This window comes from Mercenaria mercenaria, chromosome 3, assembly GCF_021730395.1.
Source record: "Mercenaria mercenaria strain notata chromosome 3, MADL_Memer_1, whole genome shotgun sequence".
Classification (NCBI taxonomy): Eukaryota; Metazoa; Mollusca; class Bivalvia; order Venerida; family Veneridae; genus Mercenaria; species Mercenaria mercenaria.
This window is the reverse complement of record NC_069363.1, coordinates 7,363,605-7,383,370: the sequence shown is the minus strand read 5'-3', so window position 1 is coordinate 7,383,370 and position 19,766 is coordinate 7,363,605. Positions and strand designations below refer to the sequence as shown.

Genomic DNA, 19,766 nt, shown 5'->3' with positions numbered 1-19,766 from the left:
GTGTATTAGTTTTGTGTGTTATGGTGGGGCGCACTCCAGGGTAACGTTGGCACCCCCCTCCACCTCTATGTATGGAGGGGAGGCCCAGGGCAGGGTTACATCCGGGACCGCAGTAGCTCAGGAGTCAGACGTAATCCGGGCTGCCCGCTAACAACCGTCCACATTAGGGTGTGCAACTGTTGGGACTGACACCAAGGTTTCCAATCTGGGTTACTGACTTGCCAGTGTAACATTAAGGGAAGGCAGTTAGTTGTCTCCCCGGGACTGTATAAAATTTTGGGATTTAGCCCCTGTCTGCAGCCAATATTCCACCACAAGGTCTTATCTAGCCTAAATAAAAGTATGGATGTCAAACAACTAAAATCTTGTTTATTTGTTGGTTCTGGTTGCACACATATGTGCTTGTGGGACACACTGTGGAAATCAGTCATATGATTGTCAAGAGTCAGATCATAGACATTGTTCACATGAATTGTGTATGTGTATTCTCCCTAAGTCTAGTAGAGAAATCAATGTATAGTGATCCCTCTTTGTCCGTCCCATAGTTTTCGATACTAGAAGTATGGAATTTAAAACTGGCTAAAAACTATTTAGTCTTCAAAGATATTGCATATCTTAAAATTTTATTATCATACAGCACATTGAGGTTTATCCTGTGTAGTATCACCCATTTATTTCGGGTGTAACTGCAGTCGGAGAATGGATTTCCTAAGGCTGACAATTTGCTAAATGTAATTGTCACACTGGAATCCAAGGCTAGACATGGCTAATAATTGACAAACTTCTCCATCACTATTGAAAGGAAAAAACTGAATTTACAAAAATTAAACCAGACAGACAAGTTAACTGTAAAACATGTTAAATGGTGAAAAATTAAAATCTGTATGTTTTTAAGTAAAACCATCAAAATCAGACCAAGCCAAAATATCCCAAAGCAGTCACTTTAGTAATTACAGTATTACCTCAGCAACATGTATAGGTGTGCTATGACAGTTGTCTAACCTAACACCATGGAAGATTCTTGCAGTGATTTCAGTGTACTCCTTCATTCTCTGCCACAAATACGGACAATCCTCAGGTTTCTTACCATACCTTAACTTAGCACTATCTCCCCATCCTACCAACTCTCTACGAAGATACACATTCGAACCTGAAACCAGAAGACAAAACTCTAGAATTAATGCAAATGAATGACATTGTTCTATCTTCTCTACCAACAATTATTTCTGTATACTGGGATTGCAAGCTGCGCCACCTCTATGGATTGGGTAATTTTAATGAACATTTAGTTTTGGAATATAAGTAAACTGACTATGTGTTTAGTCTTTATCCACTAATAAACTTATTGCTAGTCATACTTTTGGACATAATACTGGTTAATATTTATTCCTGCATTAAATTCATGGATCATGTGGCCATGTTTATATGAAATGAAACACACTAACCATGGCTTCACCTCAACATTCTTACAGTGATCAGAATACAGACCTGCTACATTTGATCTGCTACTTTACAATCAAAATAATATATAACATAAGTCTTTTTATGAATTCAAACATTATAAATAAGGCAGACATCATGCTGAATAATTCACTTGTGCTATGCCCTTGTTATGGGATGTATAATCTTGCCATGTTCTAATTAACTGAAGTCTAAACTTCCAACTGAACAATATACTGTGAAATCATTAATATTTGTGGGGGACTAATTTTCATGGATTTCGTGATTGAGTCAGTCCACAAAATTTAATCTCAACAAACAAGTAAAATTCCCATTCATATTATTTTCAAAAGTTAAAATCCACAAATTCATATCCTCACAAAATTGCCGTTTTGACCAAAACCATGAAATTAAATGATTTCACAGTAACACAAGTTCAGTATGAAATCCATCAGCAGTAAAACAAGAGCTGTCTCCATAGGATGACATATGCCCCCGATGGCACTTTGAATGAGTAGTTATGGCCGATGTTAGAGTTTAGGACCTTTGACCTACGGAGCTGGGTCTTGCGCGCGACACGTCGTCTTACTGAGTCACACATTCATGCGTAGTTATTTTAAAATCCATGCATGAATGACAAAGATATGGACCGGACACGCCCATCAATGCACTATCATGAAAAATGACCTTTAACGCCTAAGTGTGACCTTGACCTTTGAGCTACGGACCTGGGTCTTGCGAGCGACACGTCGTCTTACTGTGGTACACATTCATGCCAAGTTATTTGAAAATCCATCCATCGATGACAAAGATATGGACCGGAAACGCCCATCAATGCACTATCCTTTAATGTCTAAGTGTGACCTTGACCTTTGAGCTACGGACCTGGGTCTTGCGCGCGACACGTCGTCTTACTGTGGTACACATTCATGCCAAGTTATTTGAAAATCCATCCATCGATGACAAAGATATGGACCGGACACACCCATCAATGCACTATCCTTTAATGTCTAAGTGTGACCTTGACCTTTGAGCTATGGACCTGGGTCTTGCGCGCGACACGTCGTCTTACTGTGGTACACATTCATGCCAAGTTATTTGAAAATCCATCCATCGATGACAAAGATATGGACCGGACACGAAAATTGCGGACAGACTGACAGACCGACAGACGGACAGACTGACAGACGGACAGACGGTTCAAAAACTATATGCCTCCCTTCGGGGGCATAAAAACTAGTTTCATTACGCTTAGTGTGAAGGTTCTGTTTATTTCAAAATTCTTGAAACAAAATCAGTTTCACAGGTCCTAAAACCACCAATTCAACAAACTTATTTTTTTCAAGCATTTTATTGTCCCTATACTGGGTTATATAAAATATATTGTATAATTTACCTTGTTAAGCACCTCTAATACAATGTTTTAAACAGAATGTGAGAGTCAATTAACTCTTCAACCTGACAAAATTAGCAGTCAAGTACTAATTTCTCATTATCAGCCTATGTTCACATCATATTCCAACAAATTGAATGTATTGTAAATGATAAAGGACCAACACCTAAGCTGGTAAACTATCAACACTTATATCACTTCCATTGTTATAATAACTAACTGATCTCCATTTTGGTCAATTAGAAAATGTTTTTTTCCCAGTAAATTATGTATCCTACCAGTATCCATATCAGTTTTGAATACTAATTATCAACCATATTCACAGACTGAGCAATTACTTTGAACACTTTTCAGGAATATACAATCAGAATAATTTTAAGGAATACACAAATGTATAATGGTAAATGACAGGTCTTTTATCAGTTTTCAATGATCAAAAGAAGACCCATTAGTAACAAGAGGTTGACCTCTAAGACTATCAGAACACGTGACATAATGATTATTGTAAAAGGCCTATCTTCTTTATAAGAGGCAACAGTGCCCGTGGAGACATCAAAGAAGCATTCCTGCATGCTCACACACACAAGCTGACTTTCAAAGAAAACTTTAGAGTGGCAAGGGCAGGACTGAACAATTACAGGTGAGTTTCTTTCATTTTGTTATACAGTATGAAAAAATCATGTTCATTTTCATTAAAACACTGCAATACTCGCATCAAGTAACATTTTATTTGATGCTATACAGGTGCTGGAAAACAGTGTTACCATATTTCATCTACTATTTTATATAAAAGGCATGTCAGAATTGGTAATATGCTGTGTAATGAAAATTCACTCAGGCTACACCCTCGGAAATCATTCTGCATGCATATAACCTCTTTGTCGTATTTAAATATATTAAAACATGGCTCTGCTAAATATTATTTAATCTGTATTTGGAAAAATTTAGGGTCATTATTGTTAAAAAAAATTTGCACAAGTATTGAAAATATTACTACATATCCATAAATCGATACCACTCAAATGCAGTATTTATGGTAGGAAGAATTACATCAGTACAAAATAATTTCAAGATTAGACAACATTTTCTTCCACCAAAATCTAAGTAGATCTTGTACAAAGATCAAGACCAGTGTAACTAACAATAAAAAAAAAAGTTTTATAATCCACTGAAAAAATTCATAGGCAACATTTTTCATTGATCTGCAGTTCTCCATGTTTGATAACCCAGCAGTAATAGAATAAGCAAATTCGATGAATTGGTATCCCCCACCGAAAGGGTTTGTGGTGAGGAATGGCAAAAAAATATATCCGGCAAAAAGTTAAGGATGTTACTCAGAAGCAAATAATTTCATTAGTCAAAATCAATTTAACAGAAAACGAATGCTATTTTTTTGGTGGTGGTGGTGGAGGGGGCGGGATGAGGGTACAAAACATCACGTTGATTGGGGAACGGTACAACTTTGGAGGGGGGGATGGGATGGGGAGTGGGTGTGACCAAGTGTGAAATTCTACCAATTGGTTGGTTTGTTATGTACAAATCTGTAGATTTTTAAACAATTAAAGGGCAATAACTCTAAGGAAAATTGACCAATTAAAAAAAAAAAAGTGACAGGCATCACTGAAGTATGTTGGTTACTATTTATTTCAAGTTTCATGAAATTCTACCAACTTGTTACTGAGAAATGGCTGTAGACTTGGATTTTTCATTAAATCAAGGGCAATAACTCTAAGGGAAATTGACCAGTCAAAAAAAAGAAAGGAAAGTCTGTTGGTGCATGTTTATTTCATGTTTTATAAAATTCTACCTGATAGTTACTGAAAAATGGCTGTGGACAGACATTTTTGGGCAATTTTCATTAAATCAAGGGCAATAACTCTTAAGGGAAATTGACCAATCAGAAAAAAAAACTTGACGGGCATCATCGCAGTATGTTTGTTCATGTTTATTTCAAGTTTCATGAAATTCTACCTGCTAGTTACTGAGAAATGGCTGCGGACGGACACATGGACGGACAACGCCATTTCAATACCCACCTCCCGATTTTATCGGTGGGGGATAATAACGTTAGTTATACATATAACTGAATAAAGTCCGGACTATGCATATGGAAATGAAATTTTTTCATGAATTAATGGCAACCTGCAAGTAAATTTATTAAAATGGCTACGTTATAATCTTTCTAGAGATTAAAAGTATGATAATGATTAAGTCTGACATTTCACTTATAAATAATGTCTAAAGATCAGCCTGAAATATACAGAGCCCTTAAATCAACAGTAAATATCTTAAAAACAAGCACACGGACATATACATTTTATTTAATCATATTATAAATCGTATGTTAATTTATCATTTTGAGAAATTGCATTAAAATCTACATTGTAGAAAAATTTCTGTTCACAAAATTTTATCAAAATCGTGATTTTCACACGTGCTCCTATTATGAAAACGTGTGTGATGTCCAATTTTTCAAATCAATCTAGCAAAAAGTTGAGCAAACAACCCTATTTTTTATTTGCCAAAAAAAAAATATGGAAGTATATTCTGAAGTTTTGAAAAATCAGGGTTTATTAAAATTCTGCATTGTATCCAAACATGCAGAACTACCTTAACAATTACAAGCCTAATGAAATCTGCTAAACTGTTATAACTGAAATAAGAGGAAACTTTCATTTGGGTTAAATGTTGGAGATTAAAAGGTTAGATGACTAGCAAGCCTTAATGTGAAACTTCATTAAAATATATGTACCTTGATGCCTAGCTGCATGCACAACTTTAACCAATTTTTCTAAGTCAAAAAAGAACTATAACTCATGATAAATTCAACCAAGAGTTGTCTAATTTTGATTATTTCATTAAGTTTGGTTACTGTGAAGCTTTGTGGGAAGTTTCATTTTAATACAAGCAATGGGTACTGAAATGTACAATTCCCCCACCCACCAATTTTTCATGTCTTTAAGGTGAGAGACTTGTTTGCAAAATTTAAACAACTTTTTCCATGACGTTTTTTTATATATATAAATTTTGCATAATATTCATGTTATTCCTCAAGCTCAAGTAGAGACAAATTTCAAAGTGATGGCCACTGTCCAAAATGTTTACAGAGAGTTCATTATCCCATTAATTTTGATAAAAGAAATGCAAAACTATTGGTAAACAATTATAAAACATAAAATAAAACTGTGTATATAATTTTTTTCTAGGGTGCCTCAAGTAAAATGATTTAATTAGATAGAATTCTAACTCCAACATAGAAAAATTAAGGTTGAGTCCTGTGGGACTGTTTTAAATTTAGCTCACGTCATTCAAAAATAACCTTGGGGCAGAAGTAAAACCTACCTATATTTCTTCCATATATGTAATCTAAAGAGTAAAGGCAAAATAGAGAACTTTTACCGCATGTAACTTAGTATTTTAAAAGATGTTTAACTCTGCCCCCATCTGTTTCAGAGGTAAATTCATTTTGAACAGCAAGAAATGATTTATCAAATGAAAAATTTTCAGTTCTGTACAATAAATCGATAATAAGTCTTGAAAAAAGTAAAGACTTACTAGAAACTAGAATGTGTCTGTAGGACAGACACAGGGTGTGCCCCCACTGGTACATTTGTCACAAGTAAGGGGAAATAATTCAAATGTTTGAAGTCTTAATGGGGTATAGCCTCAAAATAAAAAACAAGAGCACCGCCTTGTGGGTGCTGACGCTCATCTGATTTTTTTTGTGTAATAGAAATATTGTCCTACCCATGATTTTCTAAGTCTAAAAAGGGCCATCATTCTTGATAGGATAGAGTTATGTTTCTTGATGTTCAGTGTCCACTTATGATGGTGAAAAACTGTTGCAAGTTCTAAAGCAATAGCTTTGATAGTTTATGAGAAAAGTTGACTTAAACATAATACTCAACCAAGAAAATGATTTTCTAAGTCCAAAAGGGGCAATAATTATCGCAAAAAGCAGGATGGAGTTATGTTGCTTGCTGTACAGGGTCAGCTTATGATGGTCAACAAGTGTTGCAAGTTTCAAAGCAATAGCTTTGATAGTTTAAGAGAAAAAGTTGACCTAAACAAAAAACTTAACCAAGAAATCTGATATTTTCTAAGTCCAAAAGGGGCCATAAATCTTGCAAAAAGCAGGATGGAGTTATGTTTCTTGCTGTACAGGGTCAACTTATGATGGTGAACAAGTGTTGCAAGTTTTAAAGCAATAGCTTTGATAGTTTAGGATAAAAGCTGACCTAAACATAAAACTTAACCAAGAAAACTGATTTTCTAAGTCCAAAAGGGGCAATAAATCTTGCACAAAGCAAGATGGAGTTATGTTTCTTGATGTACAGGGTCTGCTTATGATGGTGAACAAGTATTCCAAGTTTCAAAGCAATAGCTTTGATAGTTTAGGAGAAAAGTTGACCTAAACATAAAACTTAACCAAGAAATCTGATATTTTCTAAGTACAAAAGGGGCCATAAATCTTGCAAAAAGCAAGATGGAGTTATGTTTCTTGCTATACAGGGTCAGCTTATGATGGTGAACAAGTATTTCAAGTTTCAAAGCAATAGCTTTGATAGTTTAGGAGAAAAGCTGACCTAAACATAAAACTTAACCAGGCAACGCCGACAACCGCTCAAGTGATGACAGTAACTCATCATTTTTTTTCAAAAAATCAGATGAGCTAATAAAAATGAAAAGGATTCATAATTCTATACCATATACTTTTTGAGCTATGAGCATCACAAACAAAAAATCCACTATTTTGGCTATTTCAAGGTCCATAACTCTACAATAAAGGCTAAAATTCTCAAGAAGAATGCCAAGTGTGCAAGGTCACATTATGATAAAGACTCAAACAAGGTTTCATGAATTTACATTAAATACTTTCTGAGTGAGGCACATAATTAGGTGAGAATGTGCATTTTTTTACTATTTCAGGGGCCATAACTCTGGAAATAGGGGGCGGACCCAAATGAAAAATAGGAGGTGCGCAAGTTCATATCATGATAAAGACTCATGCAAGGTTTCATCAATTTATATCAAACACTTATTGAGCTAGGCGTGTCACAAGGTGAAAATGTGCATTTTTGACTATTTCAGGGGCCATAACTCTAAAAACAGGGGGCGGAGACAGACAAAAAATAGGAGGTGCTTAAGTTCATATCATGATAAAGGCTCCCGCAAGGTTTCATCAATTTATATCAAACACTTTTTGAGCTAGGCGAAAAGAGAAAAATAGCCACATAAAAGCCTTACGGAATGAATGACATCAAAGAAAAAGTACAGTTACCTATTGTTCCTATAGCCACCTAAGTATGCAAATGTGAGCTCCGACAGACTGACGCATGGACAAGAGCAAATCTAAGGAATACAAGGAAAAAATATTTGATCCCAGTGGGGCTTGAACCTATGCCCCCTGAAAAATTTAAGTCAAAGTAGGTTTATTGTAGGAACTGAATACTTTTCAAAAGGAGGTACACTATTACATGGGTCATACCTAAGCTATTGAATTTATTGTGAAAGTTTTGTAACAATTAACCAATTAATGGAGTCGTATTTTGCAATTTTTGTGTCCAAAATGGAAGAAATATATGATGAATAAAAATAGATTTTTGTTGATAAATTTAAATCTAATTAATATATTCTGAGAACAAATTCCTATAACAACTCTCTGCATTCTTTAGAAAGATGTATAATTAATACAAATAAGGAAACTGATGAAAAACTATTACAGAAAAGCTGAAACAAACATAAAATTCTGTTTCTTTCAATGTAACTAACTTCTTGCCTGACTTTAAAAAAGTTAAAGAAAATCTTAATTTCTTTTCAAGATTAATGGAGAGCACATGGCTAAATGGGACCTGGCTGAATGAGAGTCAAACAGCTGTTCAGAATGTCAACAGCACCATTGATGATATTCTACCAACCAAGAATCCTCAACCAGCCAGTATTGATTGGGCTTCTGAGAAAAAAGCAATGTATATTGTAGAGATTTTTCTTCACTGTACATTCCTCATTGTTGGATTGTTTGGCAACACTCTTACCATTGCAGTACTGGTCTACAAGAAATGGACCAACATAACATCCAGACATATTCTAATAGCCCTAGCACTGTCAGATACCACCATGCTCATCACACATACATTTAACCAAGATTTCCTGAAAGATCTATTCAAACTTGATGCAAGGGCATTTTCCAACCTCGGCTGCAAAGTATTTTACCTTGTCTACCGCACCTCAAAACTGACATCATCATGGTTTATGGTTTTTCTTTGCTTTGAAAGATTTGTTGCTGTGACATTTCCACTTAAAGTCAAACAAATTATCACAGAGCAAAGGTCAAAGATTTTTATCATTGTTAATTATCTCATAATGACAGGTTTCAACATCATTTTGAGTTTTTATACTGCCGTTGAGAATAACAATTGTAAAAAAGATGACTTTACGTCAAATACAAAATCTTCTTTCAGAGCACTCATGCTGTTTGAGATGTTACTCTATTCAGTAGTACCAATAATTCTAATGTCTGTCTTTACACCTATCATTATTCTAATGCTGTTCAAACACCATCAAGCAAAGAAACACCTCTCAAGCAATGAACGGGAAAAACAGCAGTTACATGACCTGATTAGAACAACAGCTGTTCTCATGTCTGTTGTGATAGCCTTCATCATTTGTGTTGCACCAATTACTGTTTTCCAACAGGTGAAATTCTGGCAACATATTAAGAAGAAAACAATGGAAACAGTCTTTTCTATTTTCCTGTTCAGGGAAGTTTCTCAGCGCTTTGAACAGATCAATTATAGCATTAATTTCTTCCTCTATATCTTTACTTCTCCCACATTTAGAACAAGCGTCTTTGAATTGTTGCATATAAAACAGAAAACAGGAAACCAAAGTGCTAGTGGTAACGGCAGTACTAAGTTATCAAATATCACAAAAGGAAAAGAAAATTCTGTGGCACAAACTCGTCCAGAGGGACCAAAAAGTACTGTGGAACCAACAAGCAAAGAGACAGTTGTTGATCAGTTGGTACATAGCCATACTGAGGAACCAGCCTGCATTAAGGAAACAGAGATACCCTGGAAGACAACACCTGTACCAACAGATGATTCCTTTAACAAAACAACTTGTACTGAGGAAACAACAGGTTCACCTCCAAAGACAGAATATGTAGATGATCACATGGTAACAACCTGTACTGAGGAACCAACTACTACTGAGAGACCAGAAAAGCCAGCAACAGTAGATGATCACTTGGCACAAAGAGACACCAATGAGCCAGACTGCACTGACATACCAGCACTAGCAATTGACTCCTTGGTACCAGTGTGCACAGAGGTATCTAACAACACAGAGACAGTTGAAGATGAACTGGTACCAACATGCACTGAGGTATCAACTGACAATAAGGAGCCTGGAAGCAATGAGAAACCAGCAAAGACAGAACCAGCAAAAGATCACTTTGAACCAAGCTGCATTCAGACAAAGCTTGCAAACAGTTTTACCCTATAATGAGCGAGTGCTGAGCATGGCTGTGAACAAATTCTGCAATACGTATATACAAATATAGAAAAACAATCTTATTCCTTTTCACATGAATTCAAATGGTTTGAGCCTTGGATCTCTTAAACTCATCCATTGGTCCAGGAAAAGCCTGTAAACCTACTTCAGATTTCTTGCAAAAAAGGAAGAATGGAACTTTTATGCTTGAGCAAAGTGTAAAGTACATAACAGTAAAACAAAAACCACTATTTTACTTTATATACCTTTTTAATATTTCGATTATTTCTTGCAAACTGGATACATTGACTTGTGTATGTGTGTGTATATATGTTTTCTTATGAATGAACAGCCAGTTTATCACTATATACTAAACAACTTTACATACTTACTGGTATTAATTTACCCAATGGTGCATTACTTTTGTTGAAAACAACAATTTGTGTAAAAGGATATATTGAAACAAATTCATATGACTTGTAAATATTATATACTGACTTGTAAATATTATATACTAAGTTTCAATTATTAATATATCTTATCTATGTTGTTGTATGAAAATTAAAACAAGAGGACCATGATGGTCCTGAATCGCTCACCTATCCCCACATGACCCAGTGTTGAACTGAGTATGACGTCGTTATTTCTATTATTTGACAAAGTGACCTAGTTTTTCAGCACATGTGACCTAGATATCATCAAGATAAAAAATTCTGACCAATTTTCATGAAGATCCATTGAAAAATATGGCCTCTAGAGAGGTCACAAGGTTTTTCTATTATTTGACCTAATGACCTAGTTTTTGAAGGCACGTGACCCACTTTTAAACTTGACCTAGATATCATCAAGGTGAACATTCTCACCAATTTTCATGAAGATCTCGTGAAAAATATGGCCTCTAGAAAGGTCACAAGGTTTTTCTATTTTTCTACCTACTGACCTAGTTTTTGACGGCACATGACCCAGTTACGAACCTGACCTAGATATCATCAAGCTGAACAGTCTCACCAATTTTCATGAAGATCTCATGAAAAATATGGCCTCTAGAGAGGTCACAAGGTTTTTCTATTTTTAGACCTACTGACCTAGTTTTTGACCCCACGTGACCCAGTTTCGAACCTGACCTAGATATCATCAAGATGAACCTTCTGACCAATATTCATGAAGATCTCATGAAAAATATGGCCTCTAGAGAGGTCACAAGGTTTTTCTATTTTTAGATCTACTGACCTAGTTTTTAACCCCACGTGACCCAGTTTAGAACTTGATCTAGATATCATCAAGGTAAACATTCTGACCAATTTTCATGAAGATCCATTGAAAAATATGGCCTCTAGAGAGGTCACAAGGTTTTTCTATTTTTCTACCTACTGACCTAGTTTTTGACGGCACATGACCCAGTTTCAAACTTGACCTACATATCATCAAGGTGAACATTCTGACCAATTTTCATGAAGATCCATTGAGAAATATGGCCTCTAGAGAGGTCACAAGGTTTTTCTATTTTTAGACCTACTGACCTAGTTTTTGATCCCACATGACCCAGTATCGAACTTGACCTAGATATCATCAAGGTGAACATTCTGACCAATATTCATGAAGATCTCATGAAAAATATGGCCTCTAGAGAGGTCACAAGGTTTTTCTATTTTTAGATCTAATGACCTAGTTTTTACCCCCACGTGACCCAGTTTCGAACTTGACCTAGATATCATCAAGCTGAACATTCTGACCAATTTTCATGAAGATCCATTGAGAAATATGGCCTCTAGAGAGGTCACAAGGTTTCTCTATTTTTAGTCCTAATGACCTACTTTTTGACCCCACGTGACCCAGTCTCGAACTTGAGCATGATATTATCAAGGTGAACATTCTGACCAATATTCATGAAGATCTCATGAAAAATATGGCCTCTAGAGAGGTCACAAGGTTTTTCTATTTTTAGACCTACTGACCTAGTTTTTGACGGCACGTGACCCAGTTTCGAACTTGACCTAGATATCATCAAGGTGAACATTCTGACCAATATTCATGAAGATCTCATGAAAAATATGGCCTCTAGAGAGGTCACAAGGTTTTTCTATTTTTAGACCTACTGACCTAGTTTTTGACGGCACGTGACCCAGTTTCGAACTTGACCTAGATATCATCAAGGTGAACATCCTGACCAATTTTCATGAAGATCTTGTGAAATATATGGCCTCTAGAGAGGTCACAAGGTTTTTCTATTTTTAGACCTACTGACCTAGTTTTTGAAGGCACGTGACCCAGTTTCGAACTTGACCTAGATATCATCAAGGTGAACATTCTGACCAATTTTCATAAAGATCCCATGAAAAATGTGACCTCTAGAGTGGTCACAAGCAAAAGTTTACGGACGGACGGACGGACGCACGCACGGACGGACGACGGACGCCGCGCGATCACAAAAGCTCACCTTGTCACTTTGTGACAGGTGAGCTAAAAATGAGAAAGTCATGTTCTTGTATTATATTTCTATACTATTAGCTGGCTCTTGGATATGTGACCTGGATAAGTATATTTTTTATTGGTATTTGGATATAAATTTATTATCCTTCACTCAACCTATTAAATTGTTTATCTTAAAATACCCATATTATTTTTCTTCTCCCTTTTGAGAAGCAATCTCCATTTCTATCATCAAGCATGATTTTATCAGCCAATTGTTTTTGCTGACTCGCAATTACAAATCATTATCTAGCAGTCTTAAACTGATGACACTGTAGTTGTTGCTGATGACACTGAGGTAGGGGAAATCTACAGATTATAACAGGTATCCATGGTATTTGGCTGATGAACTTCTCTTTGTATTTTGTATGGACAAATAAGCAAGTAAATTATTGATTCCTAGCACAGTCCCCTGGAGATAGAACTTCAAGAAACTTTACATTTTTAAGGGATTATACATCTACAGCCTTGTTTTATTATTATGGGAATATACAGCTATATCCTTGTTTTGTTTTGGCACAATTAAGTCAAATGGAAACATACAAGCTTTCAAACTGGATGTTCCTCAAAACATCATTTCAGTCACGAGAACGTACCTAGGTACAACCAACCACTTTCTAAACCAAGCTTGATTTCTTACTATTAAATTTATTCATTAAACAATTTTACTTCCCAAAGTGAATTTCTACATGTAGATATGAATGAGGGGCAAGTGATTTAGTCATTATTTTTAACCACTCAGTAACAGAAGCTGCCCCTCCCCAACTGATCTGTGTTAAAAACTGATTGGGGTCTTCTTTTCTATAGTGCCAGTGGTTCAGATGAAAAATTTTGAATTGTTAAAATTTAAACTGATTCAGACACCTTCTACATTGACATTCTAATTCAGATCCTTAAGCAATGTTATACATTTCATAACCTTTCATTTGACATGTGTTACATCACTTCAAGTTTAACTAAACTTGTGACCATAATAAAAAAAACTCTTTCACATACCAGAACTCTGAAGTTTTCCTGTAGCCTCTGGCATACTTTGTCAATAATTAATATTTGTTTACAATACAGTTTATATATTTCTGCTTATACATTATGATCCCAACATTCTTTCTCTGATAATGAAAGCATTTTTACAAAGGTAAATGTTTTGTTATCCTTTTAGAGATGCTTTCCTTTATTGGTGCATAAAACATTCCAGGTCATTTCATAATGATGCAGTTCATTCTAATCACTTTTTTCTCTGAGACAACTGGTATGTAAAATATAATAGTAGAATATCATTTCTTCCTTTTAAAGATTTTTTCAGATTTGAACTGATCTCAAAAAAAAACAAAAACTTTGGTGAACCAAAATATGCAGATTTCTGTGAATCCATGTAAGATTCTCATTGCTAAACAAACAAGTCAATCAGCACATTCTAACACAGAGTTCTATATGACATTTTTGAATACATAAAATACCTGATTCTGCAAAGTTTCTGAGTGGATCATCACCCATCACCCAACCATTACAAGCAAATATGTATTTGCCAGCATCGCCATTCATTAACAACTCCTCGGAGCCCACTGAACCAGTGTATTTGTCAGGTACTATGAAATAACTGCAAAGAAAAACAGAATGTTTTGGAGGTTTAACAGATTTTTCTACTAATTTCGTTATTCCTTATTTTTTTTGTTTTTGTTTTGGGTTTAACGCCGTTTTTCAACAGTATTTCAGTCATGTAATGGTGGGCAGTTAACCTAACCAGTGTTCCTGGATTCTGTACCAGTACAAACCTGTTCTCCGCAAGTAACTGCCAACTTCCCCACATGAATTATCAGAGGTGGAGGACGAACGATTTCAGACACAATGTCTATTCATTGTTTAGCAAATCTTCTAAACAATTATGACATCAGACAGCATACTCACCTGATGAATCTTTTGTTTAATTTAACCCACACAAAAGAGCTAGAAAAAGAGTACTTTTACATACTGCAAAGAAACATCACTATGAACAAGAGCTGTTTAAATAACATATAAGAATCCCATCCCCATGATGGCCTGCCGCAGGTAACTGCGTGTATTATTTTCAGTCTTAGAAGTGACCTTGAACTTCTGACCCACTAAACCTAGATGTTATCTACCGACCTCAGGAAATCATGCAATGAAGTTCGACAGTCCTATGCTAAAGCTGTCTTCAATAATAGATCAGAAACATTTTCAGTCTCTTGTTAACTGTGACCTTGACCTTTAACCTATCAAACCCAAATTTAGATAAAATATAGATCATCTTAATGCAAAGTCATCGGTAAATTCTGAATGCTTTATCTAATATACTTTTTGACTTAGAGCCCGGAAATGACCTTTGAGCCACTGACCCCAAAAACAGTAGAGATCGTCCTCTAGTTGTACTCAATCACTGTGTGACGTTTGAAAGAGTTAAATGTTTTACTTTATGAGTCTGGAAACCATTTTCAGTCTCCGAGTCACTGTGACCTTGACCTTTGACTTATTATTTAAAAGATTAGGGATCCTCCTCAAGTGGCGCTTAGTTACCCCTCAAGTTTGACAGCTGTAGCTCTTTGTGACTTAAGAGCCTAGAAATGAAACAAATTACCAGAAATTTAGTAAAGTCCCTATAACCTTGAACTTTGACCTACTGATCCCAAAATCAATAGGGATTGATCTCTAGTGGTACTCAATCACTGTGTAAAGTTTGAAAGTTATAGCTGTTATACTTCGAAAACCATTTTCAGTCTCCAAGTCAATGTGACTTTACCTTTGACCTATTGACTCCAAAAAAGAATAGGGACCCTCCTTAAATGGTGCTTAGTAATCCTGAAAAGTTGTGGCTAATATACTTCATGACTTATAGTCCGGAAACGAAAAAATTAACAGAAATTAAGTAAAGTCCCTGTGACCTCAACCAATAAGCCACTGACCCAAGCTAGAGCTATCACTGAAGGTGATGAATGTACCTCCCCGCATGCACTGTACATTGCAATTTGACGCACACAAGATTGCATAATTGTGTGGACTGTATGTATATAGTACAATAACAAAAGTCAAAGTCCCATAACTCTGCAGAATATTTTTTTGAAAGAACCTAACATGCACCATGCACAAGTAAGGTTGGTTACTGATCACTTGTGTCAAGTTTCATTAAATTGTGAGCAATGGTTCAGGAGATTAGGCGCGCACAAGATTGCATATGCAGACTCTATGTATATTATATAAATATCATATGGCAGCGTGTGTGACATTGATATTGTCAACCCGAGGGTAGAATGTCACCCGAGGCGAAAGCCGAGTGGTGACATTCTGTTTCGAGGGTTGACAATATCAATGTCACACACGCTGCCATATGATATTCATTTTATTATACCGAACAAAATATAGTACATAAAAGATATCGAGTTAAAAGAATGTAATTCAACAGTTTCCTCTTTAGCGAGGTTATCGCCTGTGTACACATTGAATAGTGTGTACACATTGAATAGTGATCTCACTACTATACGTGTACAAGGGAGGCAATCATTTGGCTAAACTGAAGCAGTTAATTGCCCTTATACGACATTCAAAATATCAGCGCGGTCACATGACCTGACAGTCAATTTCGCTTGGTCACATGTCAAAAAGGTTGAAAATGTTTTTGATAGTCAAAATATCTCTTTCTCGGGTAATGGGATTTTATTATTGTAGACAAAAGTGAGGTATAATAAAGTAAAGTAACAAACAAGAAGCTGCGTTCAATAAACGCTTGATGCCCCCGGTGGTACCTTGTCGATACAAAGAAACCTAAGTCCAAAACGAGGTCAAGTTCAAGGTCGAACCGAGGTCAGCTGATGTCTGAAGATGAGGAATGGTCACAGGTTACATCTGCATTAGTATCAAGTCATTCTAGTAAGGGGTATTGATGCTAGACAAAATGGTCCCATTTGGTCAACCAAGAGATGGCCCATATAAAGCAACCTAAGTCCAAAAAGAGGTCAAGGTCAAACTGAGGTCAGGTGATGTCTAAAGATGAGGAATGGTCACAGGTTACATCTGCATAAGTATCAAGTCATTCTAGTAAGGGGTATTGATGCTAGACGAAACGGTCCCATTTGGTCAACCAAGAGATGGCCCATATAAAGCAACCTAAGTCCAAAATGAGGTCAAGGTCAAACTGAGGTCAGGTGATGTCTGAAGATGAGGAATGGTCACAGGTTACATCTGCATTAGTATCAAGTCATTTTAGTAAGGGGTATTGATGCTAGACGAAACGGTCCTATTTGGTTAACCTCGTACGGATGGACAGGACAATCACTATATGCCTCCCTCATCAGTAGATGCCGGGGGCATAAAAAAGTCCCGTAACTCTGCAATTTCTTTTTCTGAAAGAACATAACATGCACCATGCACAACTACTGTTGTTACTGATCACTTGTGTGAAGTTTCATTAAATTGTGTCAATGGGATGAGGAGAGATGGTGCGCACAAGATTGTGTCTACAGACAGACGGACTGACGGACAGACAGACAACCTGAAACCAGTATACCCCCACTTACAACTTTGTTGTTCGGGGGGTACAAAAACCAACTGGGCCCTTCCTCTAGTGGTAGTCAATTATAGTGTGAAGTTTGAAAGCCCTAGCTGTTATCCTGTATTGCTGATTGTTGCACTCCTCAAATTACCTCATCACCACCCATTTATATTCCAAGTTTAAAGTCAGTATCTGAATACTTTGAGTGCTCTGGACACAATACACAGAATAGCACTCAATTTGTGACCTTGACATTTGACCTATGGTCAAAATTCATGTGCTTTGCCATCATCTCATAGCCGCCTACCTATAATCCAAGTTTAAAATGTATACCTTGTATGGTTATCAAGTTATGCGCTGGACATAAAGTATGGACAGATTTGACCTTATTGTAACCTTGACTTTTGACCTACAGACTTGATTCATAAACTATGACCATCATCTCATGGCCACCTACCTACTTGCTTAGATTGAAGTCAATATCATGAATATTTATTAAGTTATGCTCTTGACACAAATAAGGACAAATTTAACCTTTGAGCTCCATTTGTGACCTTGACCTTTGACCTACCAACCTGGTTCATGTGCTGTGAAAATTGTCGCATTGCCACCTACCTATATGCCAAGTTTAAAGTCCATACCTTGAATAGTTAAGAAGTTATGCTTTGGACACAAAATATGAGGGACAAAATTGACATTGAGCTCCATATGTGACCTTGACCTTTCACCTACTGACCTGGTTCATGTGCCACAGAGTCACAAACAACAGCTATTAAAATTGGTGTAATCAAGGTATTTCAGTCTTCCAGACAGGATTATTACCACAGTAACAATGTAATGATGTAAAGAAAAACGTTTCCTAATAGCATGAGCATTTCACAGTCAACCGCTGATTTAAATCATCAATCTCCTTTTTGCCACTGATGACATTATATCCCTATTACATTCCTGTAGGTACATTTCATTCGGAATCACATACCCCTGCCGGACAGCAGTTATTTGAAAGCACAACATGTGGTGCAAATTATAAGGGTATTTGGCGCCACTGAATTTGTATTTTCATAAAGAAACTATTATTATTTACTGACATTGTCAGAGAAAATCTAGCTCTCATCTTATTATTCTCATTTGCCTGTTCCTTTATGAAGCCCGGGATAAACTTTGGTGGACAAATTGAGCACGATTGTAAACTGTGCTAAATTTCGTATGTTCATGCATGGAACTAATACTTTTTTCCTGTAAGTTTTATAATGCAGAATAGCCTATAACACTAAGTCTTATCTATTTGCAACATAAATAATTATGTTACCTACAGCAAATTAGAAGGCTATAATTGTTTCTTAAATTCTTGAGCTCACCATTAATGTTCTGTTGTATACCACTAATTATTACGATTGATTTATGATGTGGCAGAATGAAAGGAAATTGAAAGGGATAATAACATCTCAGATTGGACTAGACTCAATGCTGTACTCTGTATGTGGAAACAATTGTCGTTTGTAATGAAATAAATCTTTCAAAGTATGAAAAGACACTCCAGTTGTACTCAGTCACTGTGTGAAGTCTGAAAGCCTAAGATGTTTTACTTTATGACTGTTGCATCACATTGAACTTTAATCAACAAGACTTAATAGTTTTGAAGTGCACATCATGTGATTGTTGGGCATATTTGTGCCAGATAATCAACAACTTTATAAACAGCATTAAAAAGGTTCAAAAGATCAAAACTGAAAGCCGACACAAAAAATTGTGTACAAAAACTTTAATCTAAAGGCTGATTTTAAACAGACATGGCTGAAAGATTACTCTGGACACTAGTGATGGGCTGACAATCGGCGACAATCAGTTAATCGTCGGCGTGGCATTCATGATCACGATCGCCGACTTCCTTTTTCCCTGACAGATTAGTTACTTGGCACCCTAAACAGATAATTTAGTTGTTTCTGTCCTTTTTATCCCCCGACAAAAGTCGGAGGGATATAGTTTTGGCATTGTCCGTCCATCCGTCTTTCCGTCCGGAGCCATATCTAGGAAATGGTTGGGAATATTTATTTAAAACTTCATATACATGTTCAACACTATGAGTTCTTGCGGCCAGTCAAGTTTCAGTCAGATTGCCCAAGTAACACCAGAGTTACGGCCCTTAGAAGTTTCTAGTGTTAACTATATAGGGTACTATAAATATGGCAATTTCTGCACCATAACTTTTGATATATTTGACCTAGAACTATGAAACTTAAAACAGAATTTAGATCACCATAATGTGGTTGTGTACACACAATTTCATTCGAATTTATTTGTAAATTAAGAGTCACTGCCCTTTAATTGTATAAAAATCCACATATTTGTACATAACAAACTTACCATTTGGTAGAATTTCATTAAATTTCTTTCATTCTTTTCAATGAACATTTATTGAAGTTGTGTACCCACACCTGGTCACCCCCTTACCTTGATCACATCCCTCCC

The 19,766-nt window shown here is 36.1% G+C and overlaps 1 protein-coding gene across 3 annotated transcripts in view; it reads right to left on the bottom strand.

Annotated features, from left to right (window-relative positions):
* The window catches only part of LOC123525931 (glycogen debranching enzyme-like), a 101,192-nt gene that overhangs the window by 56,859 nt on the left and 24,567 nt on the right, over positions 1-19,766 (bottom strand). For all 3 annotated transcript variants that reach the window (XM_053537817.1, XM_053537814.1, XM_053537816.1), the window contains exons 8-9: positions 14,254-14,393; positions 963-1,150 (exon numbers count right to left, since the gene is read on the bottom strand). In XM_053537817.1, the coding sequence (XP_053393792.1) occupies positions 963-1,150; positions 14,254-14,393 (328 nt within the window). The remainder of the gene's footprint in view (positions 1-962; positions 1,151-14,253; positions 14,394-19,766) is intronic.